The 22,927-nt window shown below is 40.0% G+C and overlaps 2 protein-coding genes and 1 long non-coding RNA gene across 3 annotated transcripts; 2 read left to right on the top strand and 1 right to left on the bottom strand.

The window, feature by feature from the left end:
- Positions 1–3,443: 3,443 nt before the first annotated feature.
- Positions 3,444–5,218, bottom strand: LOC135649226 (uncharacterized). The gene is made up of 3 exons (XM_065167418.1): positions 4,941–5,218; positions 4,299–4,846; positions 3,444–4,217 (listed from the first exon to the last, which is right to left on the bottom strand). Exons 1-3 carry the CDS (start codon positions 5,026–5,028, stop codon positions 4,131–4,133), a joined length of 723 nt encoding a protein of 240 aa, XP_065023490.1. The 5' UTR covers positions 5,029–5,218; the 3' UTR covers positions 3,444–4,130.
- Positions 5,219–7,742: 2,524 nt separating this feature from the next.
- Positions 7,743–9,240, top strand: LOC135649007 (mitogen-activated protein kinase kinase kinase 18-like). Its single transcript, XM_065167093.1, has one exon. The coding sequence runs from the start codon at positions 7,815–7,817 to the stop codon at positions 9,087–9,089; it is 1,275 nt and encodes a 424-aa protein (XP_065023165.1). The 5' UTR covers positions 7,743–7,814; the 3' UTR covers positions 9,090–9,240.
- Positions 9,241–9,906: 666 nt separating this feature from the next.
- Positions 9,907–22,621, top strand: LOC135648855 (uncharacterized). Its single transcript, XR_010501121.1, has 3 exons — positions 9,907–10,119; positions 10,223–10,387; positions 22,019–22,621. It is a non-coding gene; the product is annotated as an uncharacterized LOC135648855 (long non-coding RNA).
- Positions 22,622–22,927: the final 306 nt, after the last annotated feature.

Below are 22,927 nucleotides of genomic sequence, written 5' to 3'. Positions count from 1 at the left end.
GCGGTATGACAATTCAACATGATGGAATTGTAAATAGAAGATGGATCATTTGATGTGTATAGTGCAATGGATTTCCCCATCACACAACTTATAAAGTAGAAGAAGGTGCTATCTAGTTTAGTTGATAAAAACTTTGATAGTATATCGTAAGGTTCTGAGCTCGAATTTTACGTTCGTCATTTACTCTTTGTAAACAAAAAAAAGTCATAAAGTAGATAAGATCTTTACATTTTCTTTTTATAGAACTTCCACTAATGATAATTATTGAAGCACTATGACCCTTGTGTTTCATGCATTCTTCCAGGAATCTTCTGGCACATCCTTAAGAAAAATAAGACATTCTATTTAGCGAACTAAATCACCCATGAAAATTTTTGCATATGGTGGTTCTCTATGATCAGGTTTGTGAGAAACTACATCATCTTTGAAAATTTAAGAAAATGATCCAATAATATGTAAGTCTAGTATCAAGTGAGAGAAAATTTGAATTGATTTATAAAAACTAGATGGATTAGGCATTTTAGGTGAGTAATATAGGCTCAAGAAAATTAATGAGTCCCACTTCTAATATTATTACTAACTTGTGGTCCAATATTACTCAATGTATTGCTAGAAAGGCACAACTTATGGCAAAATATTCTCCTATGTTGATCATATAGAGTGCATTCCAATCAATTCTTTCCAAAGAGTTTCCCTCTTAAGACATAATTCAGGAAGTAGAATCAGAGAGATATCAAGTCATAAGAATTCCAGTAGCAGATTGGTATCTCAACGAAGTAAATATGAATGGGAGGAAAATGTGCAAGTTGTGGTGGTAAGGCATCATTCAAGACAGATGAGGCACCACCACCACCCTGTGTCCTGCCTCCACACTGAACTGCACTTGTCTCTATTCTCTGGCAAGTGTGGATGGAAGAAAACAAAGAGGTGGGCAATAAGAATCATGTGTGGTGTCTCAAACAGTCAAATGAACCATGTTTTGTTGGCACTGAGATATAGTACATGTTTTTGAAGCTGGCATGTTTGTTCATATGTGCAATGTTGTTGCCTAATCTTGCCCTCCTGTTTGTTCTCTCTCCTTTGTCTGCAACTCAAAAAGATATCTCTTGTTATCTCTTCCAACTTATCCACTGGTGTCATCAGGGAGGAGCAGAGAGTGACCAGTAGGTGAATGGCATTGGCTGTTCTTCCACTTGCAGAGAGGGATGGCAACATAATGGGTAGGATGCAACCATGCAGAAGAGGTTTGGTGTTGGCTTCACACGCAAAAAGGCCATTGATGTCTCCTTCATCCAAAATGAGTTGCATACAGACATTCAAATTGTAAGTGATAACATGGGACTATCTAAATCTCCTGCAAAATGCCAAGTTAATCTTGTGTTTGATGTATACTTGGCCCCAAAACTTCTTTTTCGGGAGTGACAAAGTTTCTCAAAATAAATCCACAAGCATGCAAGTTTTGATCTTACATGAAGGAGAAAAGATAATGACCACTATCACTGATTTGCTTGTCAAGATCTCACAAGAACCAACAATCAGTACTAGTTTAATCTAACTACTAAAACTATAATACTGCAACCAGTCTTGATGAGTCCTGTTAATCTTTGTGGAGGAACTAAAGCATCCATCTGATTCTGCATCTCAAAATTGCAAGATATTAGACCATGAGTGGGTGGTAACAACAAGACCTACCATACAGAAAAGCAAAAGGAAAAAATGGGATCAAGCTGCAAAACAGAGCAAGCATTATCTCTAAACAAGAGATCTTTAAGGGCTTTAACACTTAAATTGTTATATTGGCAAAGAATAATAAGATTCTTACTAAAATCAAATGGCACACAGACTTCCTATTCAAAAGAAATCAGGAAGCACATTTGCTTCAGCAGATAAAAACCAGGAGAGCTTTGCAGGGTGCTACATTACCAAAGCTAAACATAAATGTGATGAAGAAATCAAGAAAATGAGATGCCCAGTACTTCCAATATTGATTGATATAACCACACACACACACACACACACACACACACACAAAAGAAATTCCTACATCTTCATCTACTGAATAAACAGTAAATTCAGAGTCAGTTTCTAAGAAGTTAAAAGATGCAAACGATTTGAAGAGGAGAAAGATGCAGCCTTGAGATTGCAGATTCACTAATAAACAATGAGACAGAGTACAGGTTATTCTGCTCACCAGTCTTAGTTTAGTTGAATGTTTGATGATATATTAATTAGTTTTAGTGGATCAACATATTTTTTAAACAGTTAAAATTGAATTCCAAAGAGTAAAGATTGCTAGTTCCAATTACAAATTATGCATCTTCTATTAAACAATCTTGTATATGAAGATACTCCATTTGCTGCTTCCATTAGAAATGACAGTGACCTATATTAAAAAATAAAAACAAAAGAAAACCACATTGATATAAAGTAGTAAGTGACATATTGCACAACAGTTCCCTGCAAGGAGATAATTTTTTTGCAAAAATACCTAGAAATCAAACGCAAGTTCAGCATTTGGAAGTCCTTATTTACAAACAAGTTTGATATCTGAATTATTTTTAAAAACTCTATAATCAAGTTTCTGTGTGAGGCACTTTCACCAGGATTAACCTCAAAAGAAGAGCAAGGATTTTTCTTTTTGTATGAGAAGAGATACAGAAAGGGATTTAGAGGGATAATGTGGCCAAAAAACTATTAAGATTTACAGTAAGAAATAGTACTACCATCTACAATATTGAGCATAACCAAAAAAAAAAAAGGAAACCATGCAAATTAAGAAACAAAGAGCAGACCACAAATTAGAGAAATAAATTCTAAAAGTTTATCTCCCGCACACAGACAGAAATTTAGCTGAAATTTTCCTCAGAAAACATAAATGGATGGTGGGATAGCTAAGTATCCTATCTAAAGCCCCCAATCAGGTCGCTATAACTAATACAATATCACAGAGGTTCTGTAATTGTTGACATTTACTTGTTAAATTTTGTTGGTTTTGCTCAGGTCAATGTGACCTCTACTTGCCTGAAATTGTTAAATTATGGTTGATCATTGCTATCCTCATGTGTGATATAAATTCAATCATAACCGAGACTATCTCAAACTCAGAAGTACTATGCAACAAATATTGCATATATAACATAACAACTCGGTAGATATTAAGGCTAATGCACTCTGGATGAATAATCATCCCCAGGTAACTCTACAATTTATCAGTGCGACAGATCTAACATTACCTTTTAAGATTTCCGCCATTAGGAAAGCTCTCATGGAACTAAGGTGGCTAAGGGTACCAGTATCTTAACCATCTAATCTTTGCAAAGATTGTCATTTGGCATAGGTAAGTCCTTTCTCGGAATGATTTTCCCAAATCATAAGCATTTGTGAAGTATTACACAAAACATTCAACAGTCAAAATGGATGTTGGATGTTGGAAGGCTAAGTGAAAATCCTTCTCCAGGAAGCTTCATTCAATTAGAGGTATCTGCACATGTAATATTCCAATTCATCCATCCTCATAAATTCTAAATTATCACATTGCTGATAACCAATTTCCTGTAGCATAGACTAATATGACCATCATAATCTTATTTAATATTTGTCTGCTCTTAATCTAAGTTGGATGACAATCTCCACATTTATCCTTATTTAGTTCCAAAGCAACTTGCTCTGAAATTATACTCCATATTTCTCAACATTTCAATCCACTGACCTATAGTTGTTATCACCCACATCCTTCTCAGATATCAATTTTGTTAAAGTACATGTGTCCGGTTAAGGCAATTGCTCATTCAATTCATTTATGCCTATTCTCATTTCAGCAGTCCTGAAAATAACATTTAACTCTAATCAGGATCTGACAAACTTTCACCAAAATCGTTGTAACTTGACTTCAGTTTTAAGGCTTTTCCAAATATTAGATTTGAAAATGCAAACATAAGTTGAACATCCATGTACAGTTGAAGCAATAAGCATGCAAAATCACGTTTGCTACAGGTAGAGAACAAGTTTACCAATGCAATACAATTGCAGGATTACATAGATATAAGAAATTTGACCTGCAGAGCACAAGATGAATTCTGGCCAAAGAGCCACTCTCTACCGAGTTCTCTGACTAGAATATTTACCTGAATCTATCTCCTAGAACCTGCAAAAACATCAAGCAAGCCGCAGCAATTCCACCAGGTTGCGTGATGCAAAGGTGTAGCAGGGAGCTCAACCTACATACATTCAAGGCATTCCTGGTTAGAACACTAATTTAGTTAGACGAAAGATGCACCATGAAGGACCAACTATAGCACCTCAGCGGTCGGCAAAGTCTCAGTTTTCCCATCAACACTGCGGGCTTCATGATTCTCCTCGCCGAGCTGTTCGAGGGCCTCATCCGCATCACGAAGCGGCACTACTTTCGCTGCGGCTTCGCCCGAAGTCTCCTCAAAACACTTAGCAGCAACCTCATCAGTCGGCCCCCGCTCTTCAGTCATAGCAACAATATTTTCGACGTAAACAGCCGTCTCCTCGGCAGGTTTCTCATCTTCCTTTTCAGATTCAGCGAATTCTAAAGCCGAATCTTCTGATCCAGCGATGGACTCAGCCGCATTCGTAAAAGCTAAATCATTTCCCGCAACAACAGACCCCTCGTCATCTTCCTCGGCCAAGGTTGCTCCTTTACCGCTCTCCGCATCTTCTGCTCTGCTAACAAACGCAACAGCTTCAGACCCTAACAACGCTTCGGCAGATCGAAAACGGTGGTTCTCCCGACTTAAAGATGAGGAGGAAGATGCGGGGGATCCACCGTCGCTCTCCTTGTTGTCCTCAACGGGCACCGGATCATCGTGTTGCTCACTATCTGAAGAAACATCGAGCACAAACGAGTTCAAGTAGGAAAACAGAGAGACGCATGCATTCATCTATAAAAGGAGACAGAAAGGCGAAAGAACTACCCCGAGGAGGAGCAGCAGGATTTGCAGGGCGGAGAGCCATCTCCTTCTTGCGCCTGGCCGCCTTCCTCTTCTTCGGACCCGATGGCATAACGATGTAATCGATGAATGTACGGCTAAATTCAACCCGTAGCAGTCAACTTCTTCTTTCCTTGTTGAATTCAAAAAATCCGTCCCTGTACGTAAAGATTTTATCCCAAAAATCAAACTTTTGTCTCGAAAACAGGATTAACATTGAGGAAAAGTGGGTTTATGGAGGATTGAAGGGTTTAAACGGTGGCCGCGTGGATTGGGAATGGGAAACTTTGGAGAAGACAGGACCGAATTGGAGTCCGGGAGAGCAGATTGAGGCTGGGGAAGGGCCCTACCGAGAGTACTGATGCCGGTGGCGGCGTTTTGTTGTCGGCCTCCTCCTTTTTTTGTCTTACTCTTTTCCTTTCACCTTCCACTGCTGCTACAGATGGGAATCGAAGGAAGCAGAAAGAAACAGAAGGCGGGTTGGGAGGAAGAAGAAGCACTTCTTACTTTAATGTTCGTTTCATCTCCCTGCTGTTTTAGAGAAGTGCAACCGTTTATTCGTTCTTCAATGTATATTTTCCTTCTATTTCATTTATGATGAGTACACAGTGATAAAATAAAATAAAATTAAATTACAAAAATGTTGCAAGTTTAATTATAAATCAATTTTTAATTATGAATAATCGAAATATTTCTGTATATATTAATATTAATAATATAAATATATATATATATATATATATAATATATATATTTGTGTCCAAACATAAAGATGAGCTTTGCGACCAAAGTGGTTTCTTACTCACTCCGGTAAAGTATTTCTTTGGTCATGATACGTTCGTACAATATATGATTATCAAATCATCCGATGTATCTTAATCGTGTAAAGTATTTATTCGTATATGATACTTTTACCTAAGACATGCATTAAAATGCTCGATGCACTAACATCCTTCATGTGCGATGCATATATCTTGGGCGAAAAAGTTCAAAGCACCTTTTGTCTACCTTTTATGTATGTAATAGTTGTCAAATTCTTAAGACGGATGTTGCATTTTAATATGCATAATTATTTTTCTTAAAGTATAATAAGGAGATAAATGATATGAATAGTAAGAAACATTCAAGTTAGTAAAATAATATTTTTTTAAATATAAATTTTATTGATGTATAAAAATATGTTATTATAAATAAATAAGATAACGAGGAATCATCCATACTTAAGATCATAATCATGCAAAACTTTTCCTATTACATCGGATATGATTAAAGTAACATCATTAATGGACGTAAAATTATTATTGACTTGGTATCATAAGCGTCAACAAAAATATCAAGTTCTTAAGTGAAATACATATAATTTAGGCTCACATTAATTTATAAAAAGTTTAATAGATGTACTAATAATAACTGAGTTTTATTTATTTTAGATGTACTAATAATAATTGAGATCATAAGTAATGTTTGATGATATGTTGGCTTTGTTATTCCGATGGTGGTGTAAAGCCCATGATCAGTAGCTTTATAATGTGTTTTTATATGATTAGTATGTATTGTATCTTAACATAAAAGTTCTGCTACTTATTGGGACTGGTTTTATTGTTAATCTTAATTCTCTTTCAGCTCTGACTTGGATTCTTCCATTGGAGGGAGTTCTTTCAAACATCTGTTCTTTATTCTTCTGTAGCCAAAGTCAACTTTTGCTAAAGCAAAAGCAATCAATTCTCTTGTTCTTTGTGTTCTCTGCCCTCACTGACATGGCTAATAAGTTGCCTAACCATGACTTTTGAGTTTGTTTTCATGTTCAATTTTAAATTTTCTTTGTTAGAATTTTAAAATAAAAAATGTTTATTTAATTTAAATACTTTCATCATGTAATTTGGAGTTTGCTCTTCACATGACTCCACATGTTTTAAACTTATAATTTTAAACTTCATTTTTACCATTCTTTTATATTTTTAACTTATATCTGTTTTATTTTTATTATACATCATTGTTTCTATTCTTCAAGAGCATATAAGATAATGATTCATGCCTTTGGTTTCTTCAAATCCTTTACTTTATTTTTTCACATATTATTCTCTTATATATCTTAATTGAAACGCGACTTAATTTTTTAATTTGGGGGTGTGAGATCTTTCAACACTAAAAAGAGTTTTATATCGTAAGAAAATACATATACATGTTTGAATATATCGATCGGTTTAGCAAATAAAGTTCATGATCTTTAATAATAAATTCAAGGTTTTGAATAATTTAAGATGTTGACATGAATTGCTTTGATTAGAAGATGAATATTGCATTAAAAAATAATAATTCTAGTAAATAAGAAGTCCACTAAAGTTATAGAGCCTTTCTTTTGGTGCAACCACTTCTTTCCGAACTCAACACTTCCGTTTCCTTTTGGTGCAACGGTTGTGCTCTCACCTAACATCCATACACATCCGGGGTTGACTTTTTGAGGCATCCGAGTGGCCACAAGTCAATTCTAGCTCGAGTGGTATTCCAAGTCAACCATCTCATCAACTCCGAACCTAATCGACAATGCTATCTGACCTCAACACCACTCCGAATTAGCATCCCTGTGCTTGTTTGGACTTGTGCTTCAAAATGCAATGGACATGTCTCGATTAATTACAGAATTTTAATTTCATAAAAGTTTGACTCCTTGTTATATTTGCGTTGACTCTTGCTTCTTGTCGAACATCGGTACCAAAGACCAGAAGTCAACCCTCTCTTTCCCCTTCTCCGCCTTCGCATGGCAGTATAAAAGGCTCTGCTCTTTGTTGAGATCCCCAACTCCTCCTTCCGCAGTTCGGTGAAGGTTCAAGGCAATCTTCTTCTTCTCCAGGATAGCTAATGGCCATTAGCCAGTGGTGCCGCGGCAGGACCATCGGCCGCGGCTCCACCGCTACCGTCTTCCTGGCGACCGCCTTCCCCTCTGGCTACCTATTCGCCGTCAAGTCCGCCGACCTCTCCCTCCACGCTTCGCTGCAAAGGGAGCAAGGTATCCTCTCCTCTCTCCACCACCCCAACATCGTGTCCTGCCTCGGCTTCGACGTCACCGCCGAATCCTCGGGCGGCCAGCTCTCCTACAACCTGTTCTTGGAATACGCGCCGCTTGGTTCGCTCTCTGAATGCATAGTGAAGCACGGCGACCGCCTGGAAGAGGGCGTGATCCGGTCCTACACCGGTGACATACTCCGCGGCCTTGCTTACCTCCACGCCAAGTCCATCGCGCATTGCGACGTCAAGAGCAGGAACGTCCTGATATGGCCGGACGGGCGCGCCAAGGTCGCGGACCTCGGGTGTGCACGGCCGACCACTGGGGACGACGGTACGGTGCGGCCTATCGCGGGCACGCCGATGTTCATGGCGCCGGAGGTGGCGCGCGGAGAGGAGCAGGGGGCGCCGGCCGACATATGGGCGCTCGGGTGCACGGTCGTCGAAATGGCCAGCGGGCTGCCTCCCTGGCCCGACGTCGACGTCCCGGCCGCCGCCTTGCACCGCATCGGCTTCACGACGGACGTCCCGAAGTGCCCAGGGTGGTTGTCGGAGGAGGCCAAGGACTTCCTCGACAAGTGTTTGAGGAGGGACGCGAGAGAGCGGTGGACGGCGGATCAGTTACTGCAGCACCCGTTCCTGGCGAAGCGGAGTCCACCGAACCGCTTCACGGAAAGCGATTCGAGTCAGGTAAAGGTCTCTCCAAGGAGCACACTGGAGCAGAGCTTATGGGACTCCGTAGCAGATGAAGAAGAAGAGGTGGAGATGGACCGGCAATTCGACAGCCCAGAGGAGAGGATCCGACAGCTGATCAGCGGCGGCTTTCCGGCGTCCAATTGGACATGCGATGACAACTGGATCACGGTAAGGATGAGTGAGGAGGAACCTACAGTCGCTACAGCAGATGCTGCCGATGAACCAATCGGTCACAGCAATACTGATTACATCAGTTCAGCAGCAGATCGCTTCTCTGATTCTGTTGGATATGGTGTTCCAGACTACACTGATGAATTAGATGATGTAGTAATTGTGAATCAAATGACTGGGGAGAGACAGATCTGTACACCTGCTGTTGAGGTCGATAATAATATTTGTTTTTCTGCTAATTTGCTGCATCGATTGGTCTTTTAGCTTTTCCTATAGAAAGGTGACCTGTTTGACTCAGCTCAAGGTCAATAGAGATATGCAGTGAGATATGTCAGTAACATGGTTGAAGGTACATGATGATGGAGCAGCACACGCAAATGGAGTTGCAATGGTAATTGGTGATCCAGGCCTTGAGCTCCAAGGTGGTACAGGCAGCTGATCCAATTTGTTAGGCAATTCAGATTCGACTGTGGAGGAGACAGGCAGAGGTCCTACAGAGTTGCTGTTGCTACAGCAACAAAGTACCAGAGGCAAGGTATTAGCAGAGCACAAGCTGTATAAGACTATTAACTCTGTACCCTCCATGCTGAGTATGACTGTGTCTTCCACTGCTGCCATGCCATCCTTTAGTAGACAAAGCAGCAGGGGCAGAGCGCTCAGTGTCCAACCCCTAGCTAGCTAGGGCATGCATGGTCACTGCTGCTACTCCATCCATGTCTCCTAACCTTTCCTTCTCTGAAGCTTTTCCCTCTCTAGCCCCCGTCCATAGTCACCTTCCCATCCATGTCTCTTGACCTTTCTTTCTCTTAGGTAGTGTTCGCCAACGCCAAACGCACAAAAGATGCTGATTGCGTGGTTCGACTGAGTCACCCGATGAAAGTTTACGGGCGACGTGATTTGTGGGGACAATCTTCGGGTCCCGCCTTGTCAGCCGAGAAGATGATCCGGGTGATACTTTGGATGACACGCGAGCGCCAGCGCATCAGCCCGGTGCACGCGTCACGCGCGTCGTTCTCCCTGTTCGAAAATCCTCTCCCCCCCCCCCGTCCCCTCTCTTTTCCTCTCTCTATCTCTCTCCCCTCTTCCTCACGCACGCACAGTCGTCTCTCTCCGCCTCGTTGGCATTCCCGTCTCTCTCGTTCTCTCTCTTCTCCCTTCTGCATTCGCCTTTCTTGAGAACATAAAAGAAAAAGCGAGCAGAGAGAGAGAGGGAGAGAGAGAGAGAGAGAGAGAAAGACAAAGGCGGAGAAAAGAACAAGAAAAAGGAATAGAGGAGACAGGCTCGAAAGCAGCAGTAACAGCTGACACTCTTTCTTTGCCCCCTCCTCTCTCTGTGTATTTATTTTGCTCATCCTCCCTAACGCCCTCTCCATCTTTCTCTCTGTGTCACGCATCAGAGTTGCGAGCCCAAGGCGGAGTCAGAAGCCAAAGAAAGAGGAGGGACGGGCTTACCAGGGTTTCTTCCTGCTCTCTCCGTCTCCTTCCGGAATGCGGCCTCTGATGCCAGCCATCGGGATCTTTCCTTCCCCTACGAGAAGAAGGAGACGTCCGAGGAGAAAAAGGTCCGTGCACTGATGCTTATTATTTCTCTTCGTCTTCTCCTTCTTCTTCTTCTTCTTCGCCTTTGTCTCTTTTCAAGATTCTTGGTGTTAGGGTTCTTGATCTAGTCATGTTGTTTTGGTAAGGGTGGGTAAGCAAAGAACAAGGAGAGAGAGAGAGAGAGAGAGAGAGAGAGAGAGAGAGAGAGGTGCCCTCCTTTTCATCTTTCCTTTGCTTTTGGTGGCATTTTCCTTCCTGTGGCATAATACTTGGTCTGGGTCATTGATTCCGGCGAGGGGTAAGGACTTGTGGGAAAGAGAGAATGAACTGTTGGTGGACATGGAAACCAGATATCGTAGTGTTGGAACTATTCATGGAAGCCCACTTGCTTCTTGGTTGGAAGAGACTGGTGTCTACTACCCTGACAGAGGTGACTATGTAGCACGCAGACGTAGAGGAGGAAGAACATGATTACAGCTGCCCTACCTTCTAACTTGCTGATCCGAAAAAAAGTTATGCTTTTCTTCCTATCCAAGTTGACAAATATGTTGGCTGGCAAATGTTACTTTTCAATAGTGTAGTATTATTTCGGTTGAATATTGCATCAATGCACATATTGTTTTTGCGTCCTATTTGGAGGTCCTCATATCTTGTGGCCATTGGTATAGGTTCGTTCACTGGAACAGAATAATGATGCGAAGTTCAAACATATACCCGAATTTGCAGTTCAAGATTGGTATTTCCGTCCATGTTTTGTTAGCTGGAGTGAGGTTATTTTTGCTATGAGCCAATAAAATCTAGCCAATATGTTGGGAATGATACTGGGCGAGGTCAGTGTGAACTGTAACTTGTTCTAGGTAGTAGGTTCAATCTGAAGTGTGATGTTAGAGACTTTGAGTGTGACATAAAAAAAATTATAATGCTTACAACTTTAGATCATTTCAATGTACTTATGGTTACAATGACTTATGTTGAGCGTTCAGAAGAAAAGCGAAGTGTGGAAAGTACTTCGACTTTTTTCTAAGTCCTCCTTTTTTCATATGTTTGGTAAAGATTCTTTTGGATGGAAATCATGCCATCATATTAGCTCTTGGGAAGTCCTAAGGTCACTAGAGAGAATTATTCTCCAATGGACAGATTAATTGATATAGAAGAACCTTGCTAATGAAAAAGCACGAGGAATCACAGAGTCTGGATATGAAAGAAAGTTAGGAACAAAGACCACTTGGTTATATACCAAACTCTTCTTCATTTTTAAGTCGTAAGATGGTTGCATGTCAAATTTGTTTGGAACAATCCTACTACAACAACCATAATAATCATTTGCATTTGGATATTTGTCGATGATAACTATGTATTTTAGTGATGTCCCCAAATTGTGAAAGTTTTGTTGATTGTCGAGTTTTTTAATGAAAAATAATTTTTTTGATAGTAGTAATAATATAGAATCATACAGTATAGATTTTAATTACGAATATTTGTATTCTGTATTCATGATCATAATTGTTAATCCTTGTTCAATAAAAAATGCCGTTTCAAGTTTACCAGAAATACACATTTCAATATAGACATGCGACTTTTCATATCATATCTGTGCAGCCATTGACATAAAGGATTGGATGACTACAATTTGCAAGGGAAGTCTTCCTAAAGAATACTTTTTCCTAAAAATTTCTTTATTTGTGTTTTTGAGTATTGTCTTACTGGGTAGCTCTTTCTCAGTCCGTTTGGATCCTTCGAAGCATATGAAGGTATTGCACTATTGTTGGTTGTTGTCTGTCCAAGGGTATAGTTTTTCTGTAGGAAACCTAAACTCAAAATGTTCAAGGTGGTGCCCCACTTGAGAGCATCAGGATATATCCCTAGAAAATGCAATAATCAGATTCCATTTTTTGTTTATCCTGGTATGAGAGATTCATGGCATATTGCTACAAAATTGCAAGGATCTGATTCCACATGTTATGACTGCTTTGAGAATCATAAAATTTCTAAACATGACATCAGGTATCATGAACGTTATGAAACAATTTGCATAATATTAGAAAAGAATTAGTCGTAGTGTAGTTTGAAAGACTATCAAGTCATTGACATTGGTTAGGTTCATGGTCGGCTTCACAATTTGTTAAATGTGCACACAATTAGCAAAATCTTTGTTAATAATTTTATATATCCTTTTAGCTAATTGGAGGGATGATGTTGGCAAGGTACTTTGACCATATAAAAGAGGGTTCACATTGTTGGAAATGGTATCTGATGGCATTTAATGGTGGTTAAAAGGGTTCATGCATGGTTGCTTGTTCAACAAATTGGTTGCCATGAGCAATTTGTTTAGGGTCTGCCAAGAGCAATTTGTTTGTTCGACAAATCAGATTGGTTGCTAAGAGCCTTTTTTTTTTGTTTCCTCCAAATGATTGGAAATCCATCAAAATTAGAAGAAATCAATTAAAATCCACTTAGCTTGCTAATAACTTGTTGAACCATCAAAATTGACTTCAGACTAGGATTGGCTGACCCCATGAACCATGATGACATTGAAAATAAAAGAATGCTTGAATCATCCATTATTCGATATGTAGTTGTTGTCCATGTTGCTTGTTAGGAATCACATTCGTGGAATTTTTGTAATGTGCTCACTTATGGTTGGTGAGATTACCAACTCAAGCAATGAGATCCAAGTGAAGAATGCCAAAGACTCGGATGAAAAACTACCATCTAATTTATCTTCTGCCATCCTTATTCATCCACTCCTTATGTGGGGTTTCGATAACCATATATAGTATGAAAGAGGCATTGAAGATAAAGGAAAACAATAAAACATGGCTTGCCATATAAGCAAAAGAGATTCTCCAACCTTATAACTATGTTGTACTTTGGTTAAACCTCTAAAGAGAGTGTCATGCACCTATATGAAAATAAATGAATTTCAAATGCAAGAGACTACAAGAAATCATTGGAATTGGTTGACATTTCTTAACATACTACTAGGAAAAATGGGCAAGAATAACTTCTCTTTTTATTGTTTCTTTTATATCTTACGTACTATTATGAACTTAATTGGAATCATCTAAGTCGTGAGGCACCCTTGCATTATTCATTTGCAAAAGGTCAACCTAATTGCAACCTCGCTCAGGTCTTGAAGGAACTGTAAAAGAACAAATTGATTAGTTCAAAAAACGAGAGACAAACAAGTCTCATCGTCTCATAAAGAGGGCAACTTTATAAGTAATTCAACAAATACTTGGTGTATAAGAGAGAAAAGAGAGGAAGAAGAAAATAAGGACGCCTTTGCAAGTCTACAAATGATTGCTCATCAGTTGTTGGGCGCGTTTGCAAGTCCCTGTAGGCTTTATGTGCGAAATTGTGAATCCAATCAATGCCCAACACTATCTCAAACCCCCATCCAACCCTGTGCTACTCGGGTGGTTCTAGGGTGCTGAGATGGCTGACATTTTGCATCGCATTATAGCCTACAGAAAATAGGTCATGACACGTGAAAGCTAGGCCATTTTGGGTAGTTTTGCCCATTATGGTGAGCGGTTACTCTGCAACCCTACAAACTATTCCCACTCAATTTTCAAGCAAAAACACACAAAACAAAGCAACACACTACTAAACATATGTATAAGCAAACGAAAGCGACGAGCGGTCCGTTGATGAAGTTGTTGCTGGTGCATGACGACTGTCCGCGACATTCTCCCCCACTTAAACTATCGATGCCCTCGTTGATACTTGCTGGTAGGCTTTGATGATTGCTTCTTTATGACGCAGGGCATCTTCAGGCTCCCAACTAAATTTTGTTCAGGGAAGTTTTTGTCATTTCACCAAGTTCTTAATCGACACTACTCCGTTGGGTAACTTCGTTTTATGATATGCTAAAATGGCTTCAATTCGCTTTTCGTAAGAGACTCTAATAGGGGCTAGCCGAGTTGAAACATGCTAGAAAGTATATTACGGATTTGAATGATAGGCTTTCAAGTTGCTTGCATGGAAGATATTGTGAGTTTTGAGTCACGTTGATAGTTGCAACTTATAGGGGACATTGTCTAACTTGTTAATAATTGGGAAGGGCCTTTCATACTTGCGCACTAGTCCCTTGTACATTTTTATGCATAAAGAACTGGAGTGATGCTGGTTGGAGCTTCACCAACACCAAGTCGTCAACTTTGATCTCTTGTGGTCGCCTTCTTTAAGTATGCTAGGGTAATACCTACGTTTCGATGTCATTCTTTTGTAAAGTGATATGTTGACGGGCTACTTTCGGTATAACAAGGTGTGACAAGTTGATGGTTGTTGTCCAGTAATGATCTCGAAGGGGCTCTTGTTGGATGCAAAGCTTCACTATAAATTGTAGGAGATATGGGCTATGTCCAACAAGTTCATCCAATCTCATTTGTTGGCAGTTACATGATGCTGAAGATATTGCTCAAGAAGCAAATTTATTTTTTTAGTTTGGCCTTCCGTCTTGGGGTGGACACTTGTGAAAAAGTATAACTTGGATCCCAGCAATTTGAACAACTTGGTCTAGAATTGCACAAGAATCATGTGTCTCAGTCGCTGATGATATTGTGCAGAACTCTTAAATACTTCACCACATTCTTCATCATTAGCTTAGTTACCTCCTCCGCAGAGTAATGTAGAGGTGTAGTAATAAATGTCGCATACTTTGAGAACCAATTAACCACCACGAGTATCGATCCAAGTCCCCTGATGCTGGCAAGCTTGATATGAGGTTCAAGGAAATGCTCTCTCATGGCCTTTTCAGTATGAGCAATGACTTCAAAAGTCCCATCGGCTTCCATTGCTTTACCTTATCTTATTGGCGAGTAAGGCAAGTCCGAACATATTCCTATATATCAGTCCGCATCTTTGGCCAATAGAAGGCTTTCTCCACGAGAGCCAAAGTTCGATAAATAGCTGGATGTCCTACCCAAGGGGAATCGTGACACTCTCTCAAGAGTTTATGACTCAAATTATCCGCTCGAAGAACATAGACTCATTCCCTTTGGTGTAGACGATTCCCTCCTCAACTCAAAATCATTATGCCGCCTTCTTTAATTAGCTGCATCTGAGTTATTGCCTGGGGATCATTGCACAGTACATCCTTGATCCTGAAAATAAAGTTGGATTATAACTGACTTGTTTGACCTTTGCCTTCCAATTGCACGACATTCACCAGCTCCACTTTCTTGCTCAATGTATAACCTATGACATTTGTTCTTCTGGGCTTGCACTCCATTACCATATTAAATTCAGTTAAGAAGTCCTGCCATTGTGCTTGCTTTGGAGAGAGCTTCTGAGTTTGGAAGTAACTCAACGCGATATTGTTCGTCCTTAGCACAAATCGCGTTTCGAGAAGGTAGTGTCGCAACACTTGTAGATAGTGGACCAACGTTGTCATCTCCTTCTCGTGCATCGGATACCATCGCCCTGTCTCGTTGAGCTTGCAGTTCTCATAGGCCATTGGGTGATCCTCCTGCTTAAGTACTCCGATAATAAAGTCCAAAGCATTTGTGTGGACTTTGAAAGACTTTCTACAGTCTGATAATTTGAGTATCGGTTTTTCTAACACAACAACCTTTAGGTCTTAAAATGTTATTTCATATTTGTCTGACCATCGCTAAGGTTGCTCCTTCTTTAGCAGCTCTATTAGTAGAGCTACGTGTTTCGAGTATCTAGAAATAAATCGTCGATAATAGTTGATGAAACTAAGGAATGATCTTAGCTTTGGTACATTCTTTGGTGTTCACCACTTTGCCACAATCCGCACCTTCGATTTGTCTATCCAAATGGATCCTTCGTCGACTCGGTGCCTCAAGAATAAAATCTTCGTCTAGATAAAGTAGCACTTCTCCCTTTTCAAGAACAAAGTGTTCTCCCTGAAATCTTGAAAATTATTCGAATGTACTTAACATGCTTCTTAAGCATTTGACTATAAACAATGATATCATCCAAGTAGACGATCACGAACTTATCTAAATGCTTTTTGAACAATTGATTCATGAGAGTGTAGAATATGGTCGGAGTGTTGGTTAAATCGAAAGGCATCATTAAGAACTTGAACGTTCCATACCTGGTGATATGAACCATTAAGTTGATCATAATTCTGCCAAAGACCTTTAACTATTCATGGAGGACCAATGACAAGAGTTAAAGCTAAAATGATGAAAGAAGCCTTAATTTGTTTATTAGAAGGCATTTGGAAGGAGCAAGCTGGTTAAGACTCGGTCAAGGTTCTATGGATGTAAGAAGAGCCAAAAATGATCAACATGATTCAAATAAGTCCAAATCATGAAGAGAAAGTCTAGCTTTGAGAGAAGGATGAATTTTTAGTCTATTTTGAAGAATAAAGACCATTCAACCATATTGGACCATATTATGAATTGTGGGCTTATTCATGAATAATCATTCAAATCAATTCAAAGCAGATTTATGAGTGATCTACATTAATGAATTAGAAATATGAATGTCATTTAATGTATTTAATGGATTCATTCCCTTTGTACAATTGAGAAGTATAATCATCTTTCAATATTGGTGAGTGTTTTGTTTTTAAGTTCTTGTATAAACTTTGGAACTTATTAAGCTTTTCTACTTGTGACGTTCAAAACCCAAAAAAAATTTTGCTTTTCCTTTCAACTTATAAAACTTCGTAGTTTGTGGCATTTTAAGGGAATCAAAGTGTTGTTCTAATTATTTCATCAATTTTTCATTGATAAAGTGATTGGAATAGTTTTCCTTACTTTAATCTTGAACGATCCGTCTTTTTTCAATTCATTGGAGGGTGTCAATTTTCATTCTATATGTATCATAGCTCTTTAGCTATTGCGGTGTATGGTTGCTAAGTTGATGATTACTATCACCTGGTTACATAGGTGGTCTTTACTTTGTCGCCTTTAACAATGCACCCCTACCAGTATCCCGACTAAAGGTTGAGTTTGGAGAAGTAATTTGTTTTGCCCAATTGGTCGAATAAGTCTGTGATGAGTGGGATGAGATACTTATTCTTCATCGTCACCTTGTTTAGGCCTTGATAATTGATGCATAATCAAAGTTAATTTGGATTTTTGCGCTCCCTTCAATTGTAATGCCGATAGTTGTTGTGGGTCCTTAGTTCCTACTCGAGAAACAAGAACCATGTAAGGGTCGTCGCCTCCCATTAGACATAGGAGTTTAGGAATGACATTAGGACCAACTTGGCCGTGTGCATGAACTCCATTCTAAGGATTACTTGGAAGTCGTCCAATGGCAACACCATCATGTTTGTGCTTTTGCTTCACATCCCAATTTTGTGCTTTTCGCGCTCCCTTCAATTGTAATGCCGATAGTTGTTGTGGGTCCTTAGTTCCTACTCGAGAAACAAGAACCATGTAAGGGTCGCCGCCTCGCATTAGACATAGGAGTTTAGGAATGACATTAGGACCAACTTGGCCGTGTGCATGAACTCCATTCTAAGGATTACTTGGAAGTTGTCCAATGGCAACACCATCATGTTTGTGCTTTTGCTTCACATCACAATTTTGATTGGGACCCCCCCCCCCCCTTCGCCAACTCGGAGATATGCTTGGCCTTCGAGTTCATAGCCTTTATCTGACCTGGGCTCTTCTCTAGGTTCAGCTTGAGTCGCCTTCACGATTGATGATGAAGTTGCGGGTAGTGCCCGTATCCACCATGACACGAGTTGCTCGGTCATTGAGCTTGATGTCCACATACATTAGCTTGTTGCTTCTTGCTTTTGTTCTTTGTCTTCACATTCTTTCCCATCTGACTCCGCAACATGTTCAACAAATGCATTGCTCCTATCCGAGGTCCATTTGACTCCTCATCGTTGTTGTTGGATTCTGAACTATTCGAACTAGGGAGTTCCCATTGTCCGATCTGGGGGAATGGATTGATACTATCAGCGCAATGAGTTCTTGCTTTTGTGGGCGCTCCCTCACCATGTGCGATCCTCTGTATAAGAAGCATCCGTCAGGTTTTAGGGCATTGCCTTTTGAACTTGACACCTTACGAGAACTCTTTTTCTTTTGCTCGGTTTCTGACTCCTTTCGTTGGGAATATTTGGGCGATTTCTTGAAGATTTTCTTCTTCCTTGAGTCCTTTGAGGAAACAAAGTCGATGAGCCTTTCAGTAGTTGTGATTGGCCCGACGAAATCGATGACATTCCTTCGATTCAGTTCTTGTTGTGCCCATGGCTTTAGGTTATCGTGGAAGTTAAACTTGTCCTTCTTAGACATGTCTTGTATGTCTAACATCTGTGCTGAAAATTGGTTTATGTAGTCTCAAATAGAAGTACTTTGGCTGAGTTGTCTCAGCTTCCTTCTTGTGATGAACTCAGTGTTCTGGGGTAGGAACCCAGTTCTCAACTTCTGCTTCAAGTCCTCCCATAAATCCATTTGGCACCGACCTTGTTGGATCTCTTCCTACTATGTTCGTCACCATAGTTTTGCATCCTCATTCAGATATATGATTACCTTTGAAACTTTGGTTTCTTTAGAATCGGGCCTCGTTGCTCGAAAATATTGTTCCATATCGAATAGAAAATTCTTGAGTTCCTTCGCATCCCTAGCACCCACGTAATAATGCAACTTGGGTGCCCTTAAGTTTTATGGTAGAGCAATGCGAGTGTTGTTCCCTCTCACATTAAGAGCCCTCATGAGCAACATGATCCTATCCATGAGGTTCGCCATGACATCGTGTAGGTGCTGCATAGATTCTTTGGTATCTTCTGTCAATCGACTGACTCGGGACTCGACTTTATCGATCCAAGATTCTACCTCTTGTGAGTTCTCTACCCCATGGAGCCTTCTCTATCCGAGGTAGAGTTCTTCTAGACTCGCTTCGAGAACATCAAGGCCGGTTTCAGTAGTTGTAAGCTTCTCCTTATGACTTCTCTTTTCGATTGGTGCTCCAGATTGTGCTTCCTCTGCTCGCAAAGAATAGCCAGATTGTGCTTCCTCTCCTTACTATTTTTGCTGTCGTACTCCTTTCGAGTGACTCCAATAGCTTGAGAGCGAGTTTGCACTTGCAACTCATCTATGATTGCTTGGGGCAATTGTTCGACTTGCCTTGTCTTGGTCGATTCACCATGGTGCTTTGCCATGGCGAGATTGTAAACTTTCATTATTTGCTTGAATTGCTTGCTCCCTTTGATACCAAATATCACGAACTTAGCTGTAATTACCTAAGTTGTGAGGTACCCTTGCATTATCCATCCATAAAGGATCAGCCTAATTGCAACCTTACTCAAGTCCTGAAGGACCTATAAAAGAGCAAATTAATTAGTTCAAAAAACGAGCGGCAGACAAGTCTTGACGTCTTGTAAAGAGGGTAGCGTTACAAGCAATTCAAAGAACACTTGGTATACAAGAGAGAAAAGAGTGGAAAAGGAAAACAAGGACTTTAGAAGACAAATGAAAAGTCCTAAGTTTACAAACCATCGCTCATCGGGTATTGGGCGTGTTGGCAAGTCCTCGTAGACTTTACATGCGAACTTGTGAATCCAATCAACGCTCGACACTACTTCAAACCTCCATCTAGCCCTATGCCACTCGGGTGGTTCTAGGATGCTGAGATGGTTGATGTTTCACATCACACCATAGCTTATAGAAAATAGGCCATGACATGTGAAAACTGGGCTATTTTGGGGTAATTTTGCCTATTCTGATGAGCGATCGCTCTACATCCCTACTAACTATTCCCACTCATTATTTTCAAGCAAAAACATAAAAAAACAAAGCAAAACACGATGCCAAACATATGTACAAGCAAACAAAAGTGACCAACGGTCGGTTAGTGAAGGTGTTGCAGGTGCACGGTTCCTGTGCGTGATAATATGCTACTGTTTCTCATAAGCTTGTATAATTGAACTTGATACTATGTTTAATAACCCAAGAAAACCTATGCTGACTCTTTCTGATCTCTTTCTCCTAGTGGAGTGAGACCTTTCCACTATTCAGTGAGATGAGGAGTGAGACCTTTCCTCTTTTAGTGGGTTCTAAGTTGAGTCTAGATCCCTGGTAATATTTGGTCAAAGGATGGACCTTGGTACAATAGTAAGGTTGCTTGTTATGTTTATCTTTCTCCTAGATGAGTAAGACCTTCCTCTATTTAGTGGGATCAAGTTGAGGAGTGAGATCTTTCCTCTTTTAGTGGGATCAGGTTGAGCCTAGATCCCTGTGCAATAATAGTTGGCCGGAGGGTAGACCTTGGTGTGATAGTAAGTTGGCCATTTACTATTCAAGACATTGGGGTTCGAGTTTAAAAACACCCTCCCTTGATCCCACATATATACACCTTCCTCATATTCCACATTAACTGGAGTCTCGTGCATTAGATTTGTCTTTTTTAATCTCTACTTTGTTCCTATTTTTATGACCATGTTTATTTCGAGGGAAGAAGTCAAGTTGGCTTCTACAGGTCAAGTTAGATTAATTTGTATGGTTGAAACAGGAATGGTTAAACTAATTTAAACAAGTTTTTATTCTGTAGAAAAACATGTTCAATTCTCATAAACACTAATATTCAGATTACTTTTAATAATTCTCTTAGGTCTCATTCCATTGGTCTTATTACATTGTGTGGAGTCATTTAATTGCAGGTAGGCCTTTTCAGTGTCATAGTCAAAGGTAACAATATGGAGTTGCTGTGAGATTCAGTAGATTAAAGTAGTTCTTATGGTTAGAGGTACTGTAGTGCACAAGTTTATCAGGTGTTGGCTGCTACCACTTTTGAGGTAGTCTGGTTTGTAGTCATAGTTGACTTTGCAAGGATGCATCTTCTGTGCTTGTTGGCACCACCTAAAATGATGGCTTTATATTCGTTATAGACTGTTGCTTACCATTGCAAGTAAGCAATCGGTAACTTGAATTTTGTGACATCTTTGTACTTGTTATATTAGGTCCTGACTGAGCTTCACTAAGGTGAATTTAGCTTCTTGATTTACTCAAATGACTAGTTTTTGGACATTATCTGAACTAAATATATGATAGCCCAAGAATTGTTGTCTCATGGCATGGCTGTGTGCTAATATATTCCTAGTACCAAGTGATGTCAATTGGCACATCTCTCTATTGAGTGGCTGGCACAACAACAACAAAAAACCCGTAAGTCCCAACTATTTGGGGTTCTTTTGCCGCCATTGAGAACTGGCTGGCTGGCACAGGATAAATATTTTCCTTGTCATATTTTGGACTCTAAACCCTTTCTGGCATGGGACACATGCTAGCTCGTGCCAACTGATGCAGTATTTTTTCACCCTCTTCATATATCAACACTGGCATTGAGCGCAGACTAATATCCACACTAGCCTTTTTGATGATTGTATTGTTTTAGTTGATTGATTGTCATGTTCTGTTAAAGTTGTGATAGAGGTGCCAACCAAAGAACATGGCAACATTTTGAAGCCAACTTAGTGATTGCAACGCTTCGAGTCTGATTTTCCAAACAAACCAGTGGGCTATTAATTAACGTTTTAAGAAGTAAATTCTCGTTGTCTACATTGTACCACGGTATAGGAAATGTCCGACTGTGAAACAAAATAGCACAATGCTTGATATCGTTTTTATAATTGTAATATTTTGCTTTTGATGTCGAGCCACATCAGATATTACTGCTCTTTTGTTGGATCCCTTTGACAAACTATTCCTCACTTACAGGTACCAAGATGATGGTGATCCGGGCTACAATGACCATGTGCTCCTGCAATAATAACATGCCAGATTCTCTAGTCCTGTTGATTTCGGTAGCCGATATGCATTAGACGAGGACATGTTTGGAGAATTCGGGAATGAAGCCATTGGTCCGCGAGACACCATATATTTTGGGTCACTGTAATTGACATCCTCAAATGTCGATTTCTAGTTCAGTTAAATGACGTATTCTGTTTAGTTCTTCCAATTCTCTGAATTGTTGTTCCTGTTGAACCAATGAGCTTCACCACGGTTTCTACACAGTGGCCTCTTGGTGGGATGATGCTAAATGGTTGCAACAAGTAGTTCCTCGAAGAGCCAAGGTATGATTGTGTGATGGTGCTGTGAATTGTGTTCCCAGTAAGGATGATGCAGAGTTCGAAGAACTGGAAACTCTCGGTCAACATCCGGTTCTTAAATGTCTTTTTAAGGGTTGGGTAGGGTATCACGGTAAGGATGCAGAGTCATAATTCATTTGCAAGACATACACGTCTGTATTATGCTGGACGAGGGCTATTATGTTCTGATCCACCAATATTAATTCACTTTTTCTATTTCCCTTTTGGTTTATTTATTGCATAGTAATTTTTATTTTTTGAAATATGAGATTATTTTCTTGACCTCTGTTGGATTATCATCTTGCCATGGTTGCCTTTGCCTCCACACTCTCGTCCTTGCCTTCCATCGAATATGCCTTTGCGCTCACCCTTATTTGTCGATCGTGTCCTTGTTCGTTGTCTTCCTCTCCGCCATCGACCTTGCCCTCCATCGAATATGCCTTTGCGCTCACCCTTATTTGTCGATCGTGTCCTTGTTCGTTGTCTAACACGAAGTGATCACTCTAATAGAGTAAGGATGAGAGGAGGTACTACTTAG

Source organism: Musa acuminata, chromosome BXJ3-9 (genome assembly GCF_036884655.1).
Source record: "Musa acuminata AAA Group cultivar baxijiao chromosome BXJ3-9, Cavendish_Baxijiao_AAA, whole genome shotgun sequence".
NCBI lineage: Eukaryota > Viridiplantae > Streptophyta > Magnoliopsida > Zingiberales > Musaceae > Musa > Musa acuminata.
This window is presented reverse-complemented; position numbering and strand designations above follow the sequence as displayed.